The sequence below is a fragment of the Pygoscelis adeliae genome, unplaced genomic scaffold, assembly GCF_000699105.1.
Source record: "Pygoscelis adeliae isolate BGI_AS28 unplaced genomic scaffold, ASM69910v1 Scaffold38, whole genome shotgun sequence".
Taxonomy (NCBI): Eukaryota; Metazoa; Chordata; class Aves; order Sphenisciformes; family Spheniscidae; genus Pygoscelis; species Pygoscelis adeliae.
The window spans coordinates 9064312-9079096 of record NW_008825614.1 but is presented as its reverse complement, the minus strand read 5'-3'; the positions used below and the strand labels follow the sequence as shown (position 1 = coordinate 9079096).

General features: G+C 48.8%; 1 protein-coding gene across 1 annotated transcript in view; it reads right to left on the bottom strand.

Moving 5' to 3' along the window:
* Window positions 1-6653: 6653 nt before the first annotated feature.
* Window positions 6654-14785, bottom strand: part of CECR5 (cat eye syndrome chromosome region, candidate 5) — a 9468-nt gene continuing 1336 nt past the window's right edge. Inside the window, 7 exon segments of the mRNA XM_009333022.1 lie at window positions 6654-11122; window positions 11702-11890; window positions 12214-12388; window positions 12794-12827; window positions 13317-13410; window positions 14569-14687; window positions 14689-14700. Of these exon segments, the coding sequence (XP_009331297.1) occupies window positions 10753-11122; window positions 11702-11890; window positions 12214-12388; window positions 12794-12827; window positions 13317-13410; window positions 14569-14687; window positions 14689-14700 (993 nt within the window). The 3' untranslated portion in view covers window positions 6654-10752.

Genomic DNA, 14785 nt, shown 5'->3' with positions numbered 1-14785 from the left:
AAGGCGCCCCCTCCCCGTTCCCGAGGCCGCGATAGAGCCAGATCTCGGGGAGCACGGCCCGGCTGCCTCCTGCCCCCCAGACCCCCGTGAATGGAGCCGGCCGGGCCTGGGCGAGTCACCCGTGGCCATGCCACAGCCCCCTGGCACCCACTCCAGAAAATCAGAGGTACGTCAGTCTCCCCCGATGACCAAGACGAGGGCCAGTGGCCTGGCGCAGAGCCTACAGCGAAGCACTCGCTTGTGGCTCTTCATCTGTGGTGCTGGACATCGGCTGCCGGTACTTGTGGTCTGTTGTAAGTAATCGTACATCAAAGTAAGTGGCTTTTACCCCACCGATTTCCTGAGTTGAGCCAAGCCACATACTGAGGGCTCTGCCCAGCTTGCCGTGATGGGGCAGTGGCTTTAAATCGTTGTGAATAGCCCTGAAGTTCCTACTTCTACTGAAAGCACCAGTCGGGGCCTTTACTGACCCGCTAATAATGGCCTCGAATTGAGCTTGGCTGGCTGGATCCGTCACAGCACCAGCACTACTGACTTGGCACACCATGTTTCAAAGTGGCTTGGTGCTCAGTGTCACCAGTCCCTCATTCCTACCTGTGCCCACCGGTGATGAGCTGGGCGCTGCCTGTCAATGATGTGAAGCATACTGAATAAGCTGTACCCACAAATGTCTGTATTAACTACACTTCGTGATAAAGATCCAAAATAGCTTGACTTTTGAGGGTGTTGCTAATCAACACACGGGGTTGAGCAAAACCCAGACGCTTAGTACTGAGAAAGGACATCCGGGACAGCAGTGACAACCGTCTAATACATGTTGGTGCGGGCTCCCTGAGGAGCCCTACTCCAGTAAATGTCACTGGCTGCTCTTGACAACAAGGAGAAATCGGTCTGGGGTACCAGGAGAATTCATGCTTAAACCTGAAACAAAGAAATAATTGAGATAGGGAAGGGGAGAAGCTGAGGTGGGTTGACACAAAGATTTCTTTAGACACACAGCAATAATCAAGAGGCAAAGCAGGGGAAGAAGAAGAATCACAGTAAAAGCGTTACTGTCAATGGAGACCGGCGTGAGGGGGCACAGAGAAATTAGTTTTCTAAAAGAATGGTCAAAACAGGGGCGGCGGGGGGGAGATAACTGGAGGCTATGCAAGCTTTAATGTAGTTACCTGGGCAGCACAGTACTGAAGTGGTACAACCTTTAAACTGGGAGAGCAACCCGCAGGCATTCCCATGGTCTCCCACGCTGGTTGCTATCTTGCTTTAAAGTCCATGCTGCTGCATCTCTGCTGCCGTTACCTGCATGGCTGGGTCGCAGCTAGGATGGGGGACACCTATTTTCTGCTACACTCACATTGTGTTTTCAATGCTGGGATACACTTGCCAAGATTCAACCTTGCATCAGCACTACTTGTGTTCATTGCCTTCCTCTAACTCACCTTGTCATGGTATGTAGCATCAGATGAGATGGAACACGCATGTGTTCTCTTGCTGTCTAAGGGCCCTTTCTCCCTAATTCCACATTTCAATTAGCAAATAAAAATACTTCCTTTTAAGAAGGTCAGTAATTATAGCGTATCATAAGAAACGTGAGTGTTCAAAAGAACAGTCCAGCCTGGAAGGCAGTGAATGGGCTGGTGTATCCTAGCCTGGTGCCAGGATGGAGGACATGAGGCCTCAGCCCAGGGCAAAACAGGCAGGACACCTATGCAGATGCTCACAGAGGGACCAGGATGCAGCGGGCAGCACCGCTAGCCTTGTAACTGTGACAAGCGTCACTGGCAGTCACAAGTTTAAGATCAGGTGGGTCCAAAGAGGGCTGTCGCCATTTATTTTCCAGCAGGTGACTGCATGGCAGCCTGAGGCTGAGGACCTCTCACGGCAGGCTACCGACAGCCCTCTACAGTGCTGCCTGCATTTAGTCCAGGCAGCTGGTGGGCCTCAGCTGAGGCACTTGGCCCGGGGGTCACACCTCAAGCATCCCCTCTGTCACACAGAGCCATGGGGCTGCCCTTCCCCAGGGGCTGCTCCCCCTGATCCACATCCCATGTCAATGCCTCGGAGGCACTGCGCATTGCTGCCTCCACAGTGATGCAGGGGACACTCTTCCCTCTGCATTGCTGGGGCGTGGTGCCGGCCCACAGCCATCCGTCACAGGAAAACAGCAAGCTTTTGTGTGACAGAAGCAATCCAGCACCACTCTCAGCCGAGCAGCTTAGTCTGAGGTCATTCAAGATGCAAGAAGACAGCGAGCCGCCTCTCCTTTCTTGCCAGATACGTTCCCATCGTGTTTGCTTTGCTCTCCAGCTTCTCAAGGTATGTGGACTTTGTCCGAGGTGAAGGCGCTGCACCTGGGCTCTGCCACCGAGTGCTGCGTGTTTCGCTGGCAAGGCTTTCTCTCTTTGACAGACTTGCCTGCCAAAGAAAAAAAAAACATGGCCAAACAATTGCTTTGGCTACAATTTTTGTACAACCCCACAAACACCTTGCTTAGGGCTCTGTTGGATGATCTCTGTTACATAGGGAGTGTGGGGCTCGAGGCCATGGCCAAGGAGAACGTTTGCTGTCTGCGTTGCTCTTTCAGGTTTGAGCAGGGCCCAGTGCTATGTCTCTTTGACTGGTGTCGGGAGTTGCCCAGTTCAGGATGGCTCAGGGTAGCAGCGAGGGTTTGCGAACGGCACCGGCTGTGTCTCCTAATTTGGTTTCCATAGAAAGGCTGGGTTAGATGGCAGTGTTAAGTGTGGGTGATCAAGGGTAGAAGGTAAAACCACATTCTTATGTACTGGATCCTGGTCTTTATCTAACGTGGGTACATTCACCTGACCCTTCTCAGGGCAAGCCAACGCTTGTGTCACTGGCATGATTAGTGTGTGGTCAGTCCTGAGGATTAGCTAAATCGGTCTTGCTCCTACCACATTCACCTATTCCCCTGCAAGAAAAGTTTTCCACTTCTACAAGAGGATGTGGAGTGAAAAAACAAGCATCCATCTGGGCTGCTCAGGGCAACAGCCCTCACGCAGAGAGGGTTGCTCCTGCCCTACCTGGGCAGCAGACGGTGACAGCTTTGCCTCGTTGGCTCTCATGCTCCAAGTTTCCTGGGCAATGTGCTTCCCTGCACCCTGGGCGCCGCAGGCTGGACATGCTCACTTAGCTGCCCTGGCAGTCTGCCCACAGGCACTCGTGTCTCCTCTGCTTTCGGTCCAGAGGCTCATTTCACAAAGAAGCCTCGTTTTGCAAAGGTTTGGGTGTGTTTCTTGCTGGGCTAGCATCTGTCCCACCTGCTGGGGTAAGTGCAATTGGATGGGGGGCCCTGGGCTTCAGGAGGGATGGGCTGTCACCCGCAGCTGGCCTGCCCATCTGGGGAAAAGGGCTCTGACACACCAGCCAGGTGATGTGGTGAGCTCAGCCCAGGGGAACGGGGGATGTGAGGCACCTGGGGGGGAGCTGGGTGTTAAGTGGGCCTGCCTGGGCTAGCACGTGCTTAGTGAAGGGGTTTGCACCTTTTGTACCCTGGGGAGCACGGTCCTGCTGGGCTGAGGCTGCCTGAACAGGGCAAGAGGAGCCTTATGGCAACTGTTCTCCAGAGACCTAAAGGATCCCTGCTGGGTCTGGGAAGGTCCCTGCATCCAAGGTAGGCAGGTGGGAACAGGGACCTATGGCTATAGGGCAAGGGGAGCCATGAGCAGGGATGGGGAAGCACTGGGAAGGAGGGTGGGATCTCAGGGGCTTCCTTGGGCTGAGCATGGGCTCCAGCAGGGCAAACACAACCCAAACAAACAGGTGAGAATAAGAAAAGAGCTTATTTGTGGGGAAGGAAGCAGAAATTGTGCTTGTACCTTAAAATGGGAGTGAGGGGAGAAATGTCTTCTACTCAAGAAAGCACTGAAGAGCTTTTTGTAGCACACTGTAGGATGAGACATGACAAGCTGATGCTTCCCACGTGATCCAGTTATTTAATGCAACGTGCAGTCCTTGGAAGCGTTAGTGCTTAACCATTACTGTTAAAACATTAAAAGGTTAAACTATAAATAGCTTCTACTCTTCAGCAGCTCCAAAGGTTTTTTTTTTGGCTTCTTTATGTATTAATGTGTATGCATAAATATGTGTGTGTGTGTACATATATTTAAAGGCAAGCAGCAGACAACAGAGTTTTGTGAAACAGTCACGCTGAATACCTAGAATGCTACCATTTCTAGTTTACACTACTAGTGGAAACAAGTAGTGTGCCCTCAAAAATACCCCTGCTGGGGGAAAGACAAAACTTTCTTGAGGGCAGAACTCAAGAGGAAACAAAATAATGACTCGATTTCTTGAGGGAAGAAAAAAAAAAAAAAGAGGCAAATATATGCCTGAAAGAAAGACCAGAAACTAAATCCCTAATTATACCCTACAGTAAGCTGTCAGAAACTGGCAGCAGTGGGAGGGAAGGAGGCAAAGCTGATCTCAGTGAGTTTGAGCATAATCTGCTCTAACCATACTTAAAATGCCTTTTGTGTGGGAAAGGAAGGTTCTGGGATTCTCTGACACACGCTTTGTACTGCACTTATCCATTCAAACGGTCAGGGTTGAAGTTACAGGCAAGCGTAGAAGAGTTTCACCTGGCCAGCATCAAAACTCAAAGACACCTCGGTTTGTCCACCTCTGAACGCAGAGTCTTTGTAACTAAACTGCTGATCCAGTATTACGGTTTGGGGAATACAGGTGCTCTTCAAAAGGGTGTAAAAGTGTAACAATCTATCGCCTGTAATTACATTTCAGTTCAAAGAGCTTTTGATACCAGCATAAAATGCAAAGAGATGTTTTTCATGCTTGTAGCGGGGTAGGGGTTTGGAGAGTGAAGAGGATTTGGGGGTTGCTCTTAGTATTTTGTACTTAGTCTTAGCACGCAGTGTGTAATGGAACTGACCTTGAGGAGAAAGTGAAAGATCGTAGTAGTTGAACTGACTGAACGGGAAAAGCAGGTTTATTACAGTGAATTAGAGAAAAGTGATTTCTCGATGGAACAGTTTAGTTCCTAGAGAACGTGTAGCTGCCTTGCTGGTGTGGGGTTTTAAACTGTTGCAGTCTGGATCCATAAAGGTCTTTAAGTGCATAACTTTCATCAAATTGCCTGTGTGGCTGCAAAAATCCATAAAGACGTGTGCTTTTATAATTGAGGTTAGGTAGATTCAGTAAAGGAAGGGTTTGCGCAGGCCCCTGAAGGGCCAACACCTCTACCAGGGTGAGCAGGTAACTGCTTAGCTTGTGTTCAAGGCCCACCAGAAACTATAGACTAAGCACTTCTCAGGGCTTACTCTGGTAGGCATTTCTCACCGCATCCACTTGGGAGCAAACTCCAACCTGAATAGGGCTCTCAGTCCCTCTTGTTCAAGTTGTTCCTTCTTCAGTGTTTCACGATGCCAAATGTTTAACTCTGCTCCTTACGTTGGTTAAGGATTTCTATGGGACTCTAGCTTCCAGCTAAGGCTCTCTCCTACAAGGGACACCTTCACCCTAGGCTGCCTTTTTGCTTTGACAATACTATAGTGATTAAAAGCATTCGAGAGGTTCAGGGTTTGATCTCTTTCTGCCCAACTGAACCTTGAGCTGCCCTATCTTGGGCGAGTCCTCCAATTACCTGAGTACTGGATAGAAGGAGGGGGCTGGTTAATGCTTTTTATTATTATTTGAGGCCGGGGCCGTAGGTCATTTCTTCAGGATGTAGAACATGACTCGATTCCTTTCTCTGCTGAGAATGGGAATCCTTGCCCTGTCCCTCCAAAACTGCTTTTACTGCTTTATCGATTGTTCCTTTCAACATCAGGAAGTTCTCAGGGCTCTGAATCATGCTTGTTTTGCTGTGCCTCCTGTGAGCTGTGAACTTTGTAGATGGAAAACCTTCTGGTGGAATAGCTTATAAGAACGATGCAAGTGAATTGGCTGTTTCTAGATCATTAAAGCTGATGGTTTTCACCTACTGGGATCTTTAGCTTTCCACCTGCTGAAATCAGTGGAAGCTTTTGGCTCTAATCTGAAAGTTTGCCAGTTAGTGTATGTCTCCCTAACTCCACCCACCTTTCTCAGATGGTACCAGAGCACTGCTCTCGTCAAACAAGTTGTGTTCCTTTTATGATCACAACGGGTTTATCACAGTGCTGATTAAGCTTCTAATGGTAAGGATGGCTTTCCATACGCCCTTAAGCTTGTTCTTCATCTGCAACAGCAGATTATGTTGGTAGAATCTAGCTTGTGGCTTCCCCACGCAGTAGAAGTAATCGTTACAAACAACTGCTTAGGTCAGGTCACAACTAAATGCCTACCCTGAAATCATCTCGTATACAGGTGGCATCCCCAAACTATTCTTGACTGTGAACAGTCAGTCTGGGCATCATAGCTTGTGATGTGTCCTTTTTTTCTCTCCTTCAGAGTGGGAATGGTCAAAGTTGCACTCATCTCACCCGACTATGGCAGATGTAGAGCTTAAAAGGAATTACAGTTTCGTCCAATCAAAAGAATAACTGGAGGGGTATCTTTCAAGATGGTTCTCTCAAGAAAATATGAGAATGGCTTGATGAACAGAACAAAAGACAGAATTTGTCCTGATAATCTCCTAGGGCAAAGATGTGAAAGACATCAGGACAACGCTCATGAAATGTACACACAACACCTTAAAATTTCTTTCAAAGAAAACATCTTTTATTATTTTTTTATATGTGCTAGATCAAAGGAGCAACTCTGAAACTGGGTCAAAATTAATATGAAATCTAAAACAATCACAGCTTGTGATTTCTCTGTATGATACGTAATCGCTCTGCTACAGTGTACGTGACAGAATCTGAAACATTACCCATTTATTGCAGGGAAAAAGACACACCAGGATTAAAACTGGAAGAAAGGGGACAGTAGTTTTATATGACTCCCTGAACACCAGGCTAGTAGTTGCATGTGTCCTGTGGAATAAAGGAACTGACCTCTCTGGCCACCACGATATTGCATGAAATAAAAGCGCTCTGCTTCAGATCCAAAACAAGGTCTATCCCTCCTCTGGGTCCTCCCTGCTATTCTCAGTTGCCTCATGTCATTGCACGCTCCCTTTAGGCTTGACTAAAACCTATCCATCTGTGGAAGATGGAGCTGATAGGATCGGGTCTTCGCCATGTTTGTTGTCTAGGGCAGTGCACCACATAAATATTAAGGTATTAGGTCAGCAAGTGAAGTCCCCTCTCCTGCTTGGTCCCATAATCTGCACAGAAGTGTGCTTGCTCCAAATGAGAGAAATACGGCTTCAGAAATACCACTTCTGTGCAACACATGAGACAAAGGAAAGGTTTTGTTCCAGCCACACTTGAAGCTAATTCCAGGAAGCTGCAATTCCAAGGAAAAAGGATTTCACCGAATTTTAGCAATAACAGATGTCCGTAAATGAACTGCAGATAAGCTAGAAGCCTGCACAGCACTCTAGCACAAAACGCTTGGAACAGAGACCTGGCAAGCACCTTCCTCTGTAGAAATCTTTCACAATCCAGTATCCAACAGCAGCTGGGTTTCCTGCTCCATCCACTGTGCCCATGCTGTTCCCGGGCAGTGACTTGGGCAAAGTGCACTGCTTCAAGGAGCTGAGCAGGGGAAGAGGGGAAAGGTCTCAGCGTTGCTCAGACCAAGGGCAGCCCATCTGACTAATTAGTGCACAGACCAACAAGCAGAGCCTTTTATGCAACCCTACTTGGTAAGAATTGGGGAAAGGGTACAAGATTCTTCTAGATTTCTTCTCCTCCCCTCTGTCCAATTTCAACTGGCAAGCGAAGCATTTCTTGAATTCCTTATCACTGAAGTTCCTCCTACGCATTTTTAAGACTCCCAGAGCACTGTTTCAACGTCACTAACATGGTAAAAAAAAAAAAAAAAAAAATCTGGACCCAAAAGCAGACTTGGAATCTGAAGCAGATTCACATCAGTCAGGTCACCTCCACTGCTATTCCAAAGACAGAGATGCCTGGCTCACTCTCTGTGCAAATGCTCTTCCTCTCTTGAAGGAGGTGCTCCCTCCTTCCCCTTGCTACCGACCTCACTTCTGGCTGAGATGTGCCGTGCATGCTGATATGAAATTACAAACCGCTTGTGATTTCTCAAAATTCTTCTGCAAGTTCCTTCCACAAAGCTACTGCCGTCATCGGAGCAGCAGCCAGTGCACCTGGCTCCATTTGGGACAGCCGATCCAGCAGCACCTTGTCTTTGAGTAACTGGCACCACAATCTTAACAAGTAACAAGAAAGAGCTCTGCCAAAGGTTACTGCACACAGATGGACAGACCTTAGTATTTCTGCAGATAAGTACCTACCAAATTGAAGGCGTTATTGCCAGCAACCAGCTCTTCGAGGTCTATGTAATCATGGCCTAGAAGACAGTTCCAAATTAATCCTACAAAACTTATCACCCAAGTTAGCAACTATTGCAAGGAAAGGGAGCATTCCTCTTTCTGCACTGGATGTCACCCCCGCAAAGTGAGGCTGAGAGACACTGGACCTAGTTTATGAATAAATGGGTTTTGGGTCTCCAGTTTCAGGCCTTGCACACTGGGTCCACAGCACAATTGTGACTGTGGATGTGCTCTGAAAGCTAAAAGACCTTCCCTATGTTCTATGCAAAGTCCCTCCCTGGACTTATCCTTCTGGGAACTGCAGACAAGTCCTTGTCTTGTGTAGGTGGATGAAATGGTAATTTTTTTTTTTCTCCAGTGAAAGGCAAAGGATTCAAATTTAAGACTGTGTTCCTCACATCACGGCTGCTTTTAGAAGCAGCCAAGCGATTCTTGTCCTGATAAGACAAAGGAGAAGAACCCCAGCTAGCGCTAAGAGAGGAAGAGACTGCTTCCCACTGTGGATTTCACAGGAGGGAAATTCACCCAAAAGAGGTATTTTTCTGCTCCTACTCAGAAAATAAGGTATATAGAGAAAGAAGCCATGGAGAAGGACCTCTTTGCCTGGGTCACTGACAGAGCACCCGGTCCCCTTCAGACACAGAGCCTGGCATAACTAAGAAAAGAGCCTGCTCCGCTACTTCCCTTTCCAGTATCTTCCTAGGAAGATACATCAGTATCGAGGATGGAGAGCTGCTGAAGCAGAATGTCAGTGCACATGGATGCTGAGATTTTAATTAAGAATAACCCAGACTTCTGCGCAGAACATCCTGTGTATGGAGCTGCCTGGTAAAGCAGGAAGGAAGAAAGAGGAGGCAGAGCAGACCTATTTCTGATCTCAGTGTGGTGTGAGCTGAGCGTACCTAGGAACACCAACTCAGTTGTGCTGGCTCCAAAGGCTTTCTGTCACATACGCAGGCTGATTTATGCTTCTAAAATCACAATGCTCCTCTGGAATTAAGGCACTCCTTGCTGAGCCAATCTTTCACATGGAGTTTCTCAAGCAATGCTTGATTAACTTCTTTGGACTGTCTAAGGAGACACAGGGCTTGATCTTTCTCTGGATAGCCCAAGCTAGGAAAACAGAGGTGCATGTCATTAGGGATATGGAAATGTTCCTGGACAGGCAAGTCCCAGCTGCTAATTCATGTTAGGAGGACTCTACCTGCATGCTAAAGGAAGAGGAGGGAACAGGGATCAGACCATATGGGGTATCCCTGAGTTGCAAACCACATGAGGGAGGAGAGGAAAAAAGGATGTGAAGGACAGAAACATTTGTACTCTTAAAGATGAGGATTGGGGATTTGGGGCTCAGGTACCACCCTGGCTTGATGATCTCCTCTTTCAATCCCTGCATGCAAGGAAGAAGCAAAGGTGGGCTGTGACTCTTTCTGGTTGGCCCTTGTTCCAAAGAGGGGCCCTTCTTTGGAAGCTGTGCCAGCTGGAGCAGGTGGATGTCCCTTGCAACATTTGGGGTCAGGGTGCGTGCCAAAACAGCCTCTTGCTGCAACACTGAGCTCTGGGCAAAGACACCTCTGGAAATTCAGACTCTGTGGTGGTTTCCTCTGCTATTGAGAGCAGGCTGCTGGCTCCCTAGCGGGATGCGAAAAGGCAGAAGTGTTCACAGAATGCTAAATAGCAGGGAGGGAATAATGTAACCTTCTCCTTGGCCCTGCAGCAAGTTGCTCTGGCTACTGCAGCTTCCTTTGAGGGGCCCTGCCTCTCCATAGCTGCTGGAGGACTGCAAAATGGGACTTTGTTTCAGACTGACAGTGATGCAGTGGCAAATCCCCAAGCAAACAGAATTTGTTAAAGTCCATAGGCACTTATTCTTCGTAAGGAGAATGTTAAGACTTAAAGCCTTTCCTTGGCAGTGTCACCCCAACACAGCTTCTGGTGCGCTCACGTCACAGACTGGACGAATAGTACATTGTACGAAAGGTACTTTGGCTGATGGTGGCTCCTTGCACAGGGAAGAGCTTCATCCTCTTCCCTGGAGGATGGGAGGAGGAGGGTGGGCTTGCCCTATCTTCATGTACAAAGGGTAGAAAAGAAACAACTCAGATGGCTGAACAAAACTGGGATTGCTGGGACAAGCCTTCTCCTTATACCCTGTTTGCATTATGGCTCAATTATTGATGGCAGCAATGTACATTCACAGTTGAAAACCTGCTGGCAGCTGTGAGGATTGCAGATGAGTATCAATAAAAGCAAGGGGCTTTTAGTGCTGACAGGGAGTTTTCTTTCATGTTGGCTAGATTGGAGGATCACCCCAGGTCTCTCCCCGTTCTTCTCCTCTTCCCTTTCCAGTACATAAAATCCCTGACGGTAGATCCTTAGGCATACCTGTCTTAACCCTAGCTCCAGTTCTCCTTCTTGAAAGCAAGTTGCACAGCATCATTCACATCCTGCACTATGTAAGAAGCCTCCACCAGGCTGGGGTCAAAGCAGAAGTCCCGATGGCCATGGAATACCATCTCCGTCGTGCACTCCTCTGTGTTACTGGGGACATCTACATCGCGGCGGTAGACCCCAGTGCAGACCAGAATCGACTTGCAACTCTCCACTGAATTGTTGTAGCCCTTCCTCAGCTCGAGGTGATCCTCAGTTTGGGGACTGGCTGCCTGCGGGCTCCTCTTCACACCAGCCTGGACCTGGTTCTGGTGAGCTGACTTGAGGTAGTTGTTGTAGAGGTTTGCCCCATAGATATCGGACATAGGGTTATCCCTGGATAAGGTCACAGTGTGAAACAGAAATGAGAAACTAGCCCATGCATCAATTTCTGGCTCTGGCAGACTGGGATTAAGGCAGCACTGAGGGAGGAAGGGGCACAAGATATTCGCTAACATCAAGAGAACCACCCAGCCTGGGCCAGTGAGTCCACCTACTGGTGTGTCCTGTTCAGCTGTGGTGAAGGCCACATGCTTCACAAACATCTTTCAAAGGGGAAAAGACACATCCAAAGCACCCATACCAGTTTCAGCCATTACTGTAACGTACCCCCTATCATCCCAAAGTGTTTGGCCTAACTGGGCTAATGGTACTACATCTGGGTCTCTTAACTTTTTCTTTAGTCCAGTCATGCTACATGTACTCTGCATCCTACAGTAACAGCTTTGCTAGGCTGACAGTGCCCTTCAAATTATTAAAAGCGTAGGGTGCAAAAAGCCTCTGTTCTAGGATGCGAGGCTCCAGAGACGCATGGGGATTTCGGTATTCGTTTTAGAAATAGCCATTAAAAAAAACACTTAAGAGAAGTCAGTATGCAACTCCCTAAGAAAACCAGTGGGAAAAACAGTCTCTTACCCAACTGCATAGAGGCGTCGAATGGGAGACTTCCAGCCCTGTTCCTCTGCCTGCTGTTTTATCAAGTATTCGGCATAGCGGTAGGTGACACTGCTGGGTTTGCCAATCAAAGCCTCATACTTCAGCTCCCGGCCTGTCACTTTCTTGTAGATGCTCTCCAAGCAGAGAAGGAAAGTGCCATGGCCAAACCTGGTCCAGAAAGGAGGTCATCGGTATCTCCAGTCACACCACTTAAGCAGCAAACACCTCTCAGTGAGGAGGACCATCTGCTGTAGCCAGGGTACCGCCTAGTTTGGACACGGTATCTACCCACACACACCTCCACAGGCAGTGGTCTGGCTTTTGCTTCTCAAAAGTTTTAGTCTCTGTTTCTCGTGCAGTTTTCATGTCTCTGCTGCTAATTAAGCCATACAGGCAGGCTCTAATGCTAAAAAATGTAGTATCTAAGAAAAGATCATCTGCAGGAGAGATGTATGAAATAGGCTAAAACAAATACCAGACATGCTTTTCACCTGGGCATCTTGGCTTCAGCCATCCACAGGAGATCCATGTTGCAGGCGAGGACAGGCAGATGGGGGTATGGTATATCTTGCAGCTCTGCCCCAGGGTTCCCGTTGCTCAAGAGTATGTCAATAATAAGTTGCAGGCTTGTCTCCCACCTCACTGGCTCACCAAACAGAATCACCCCTGGAAGATTTCAAGAGATGCTTGGAAACTCACAGAGTCCAAGTACAGGACCCACTACCAAAAGCCACCCACTAGCAAAAGCACCCCTCTGCTGGGATGCCATGGCTTATACAGCTACCGTCTGAACACGGCTTGTGCCAGGCCTCCAGTCTGCACACCACTGTACCACGTGCACCACTGCTTCCAGATGTTGGAACATGGCAGAGAGAAAAGTTGGCTTTGCTCTTACCAGCTTGTGCTTCACACTGTGTGAGGGCAGCAAGGCTGCCTCCTGACTGTATCCTCCGAATAAGCTGTCTGTGGATACTGATGAGCTGACAGCACATCGTTAGCTCCCATCCCACCTGGCTTGCCTGAATGTTATTTCTGCTTGCTGTTCATGTGTAAACAAAGGCTATTACTTACCCTCTATAGTGGGGAAGCCAGTGGTTGGAGGAGGCTGCCACAAAAAAACAAAGGGTGGGTTAGTAATGCAAAACCTAATACTGTCTCCAAAACAAAACTAAAATGCTTCCTTTGGACCTGCCAAGGCAGTCCCATAAAGAGGCAGGACAAGGCCACCTGGAATCCTGAAGAAAGATTCCCCCCCCGCCCCCCCGGCATCCCAGATTGGATTTCACAGATCTTGCATTCCTGTCTTGGAGCTAGAAATGTCAGCCAAACCATCTTACCACTTACCGCAAGGAACAGCAATGAAAGACAGGCATGGCACGAGAAAGGGAAGGGGAAAGTCACTGCCCTAGCAGCAGAAGACAACGCTGGAAAGAGCAGATGGATGCTGGCTGCTCAGTACCAGTCCCAGGCTCTCGCTAAAGAAAGTCACTAGCAGCCAGCTGCTCTGTGCCTCTGCAGCTTCTCCACCCCATGCTATACGCTGTAAGCACCACCACACCAGACCACCCATTCTACTGATCCATCAGGAAATTACCAGCTCCTTTGGTCTCCGGCTCTGATCCACCATGTCTAACAGGGGATATGCCTTCCTCAGTGCCTCTATAGTGACCACATGCTTGAACCCCAGCCTATTTCAGACCATCAAGGAAAGTTGTGGAGATGACTATTTTTTTAAGTTACTTGCAAAAGCATCTACAGGATTAAGGAATACAAGTCCTAGTAGCAGAGCAGTTATTTAACCTGGTAACGCATAACCTCATGGCTTTCAGTCAAACTGTATGCTGTGCTTCAACCTAAAGGTGGCCCTAAAGGTTACAAAAAAAAAACCAGACTGGGGTGATTTAGTTTGTGATCAACAATCCCTGGAACTAGGCCAAGAGCAGAGGTCGCTCCAAGACAGGATGGGTGTGCTCTGGGAGACCTTTAAGGCCAGGGTTCTCATATTGGTGCAGCGCAGGGGGCTGGTCAGGCTTCTTGGCTAGAAGCAGAATCATTGAAGCTCTGGTCAGCTTAGCTAGTGAAAAGAAAATGGTCTGTGCTCATAAAACAATGCAAGTGAAGGATGAGTTGCACTTGCTTTCAGAACACCTTGCCCTTAGCTCACCCTACTGGCCTTGGGGAAAGAGAGACAGGCCAAGGTTCTGTACCAAATGAAGTCAAACGTTAAGTACAAGGCGCGACTGTGTGTGTGTACAGGCTGAGATGTCGCAAACCCTGCAGGCAGTTCTTACCTCCTTGCAGACATGGGATATGTCAGACCTGCTGTGCCCTCGCCTCAGCCAGGCAATACGCATGTGGGATTGTCATTTAGACCACGTCCCTGTACTGGGATGCTCTGGTTCTAATGATATTTGAGTTCCTTCAGTTGCTGTCAGATTCCTGGGGAAAACCTTAGCTGTGGGAGAGTTGCGAGTGGTCTCTAATTCACTTTGCATTAGAAAGAATGGGAAGGAGCACAATTTCATCTCAAAAGTGAGAGAAGCCCAAAGCCGATGGAGTCCTCATGGTGACATCCGACCAGCAGGAACAGCAACGCAGCTCACAGGAGAGGCAGTCAGTGTGAGAAGCCAAACACAGACCAAGGACAGCCAGGAGGTGACCAAGATGGAGATCAACAGTGAGTGACTCCCCACAGGATGAGACCGATAGCCTTTCTGTTTCCTTGCGCTTCTACAAGCTGACCGAGCGAGTGCCAGGGGTATGGGCAGGGCAGGAGCAGCAGCGTTTAGCTGGGAAGCGGTAGCGGGACACGCAGAGCGCCACAAGACATGCGCAGCAAAGGATACTTCTGGGCGTTCTCCTCCACGGGCCCCTGCCCAGCCACCAGCATGCACTTAGGGTGGAACTGGCTGAAGAGCCGCAGGGGGCTGTGGGACAGGATCACCTGCTCCGGAGACACCTGCGGGAGGGAGGAGAAACTGCCGGGGGATCCGCGGGGAAGATTTACCCCCTTCTCCCTGCGGTCGGGTCGCACCCCTTCCCCGTGCTGCCACCTGCCTCCCT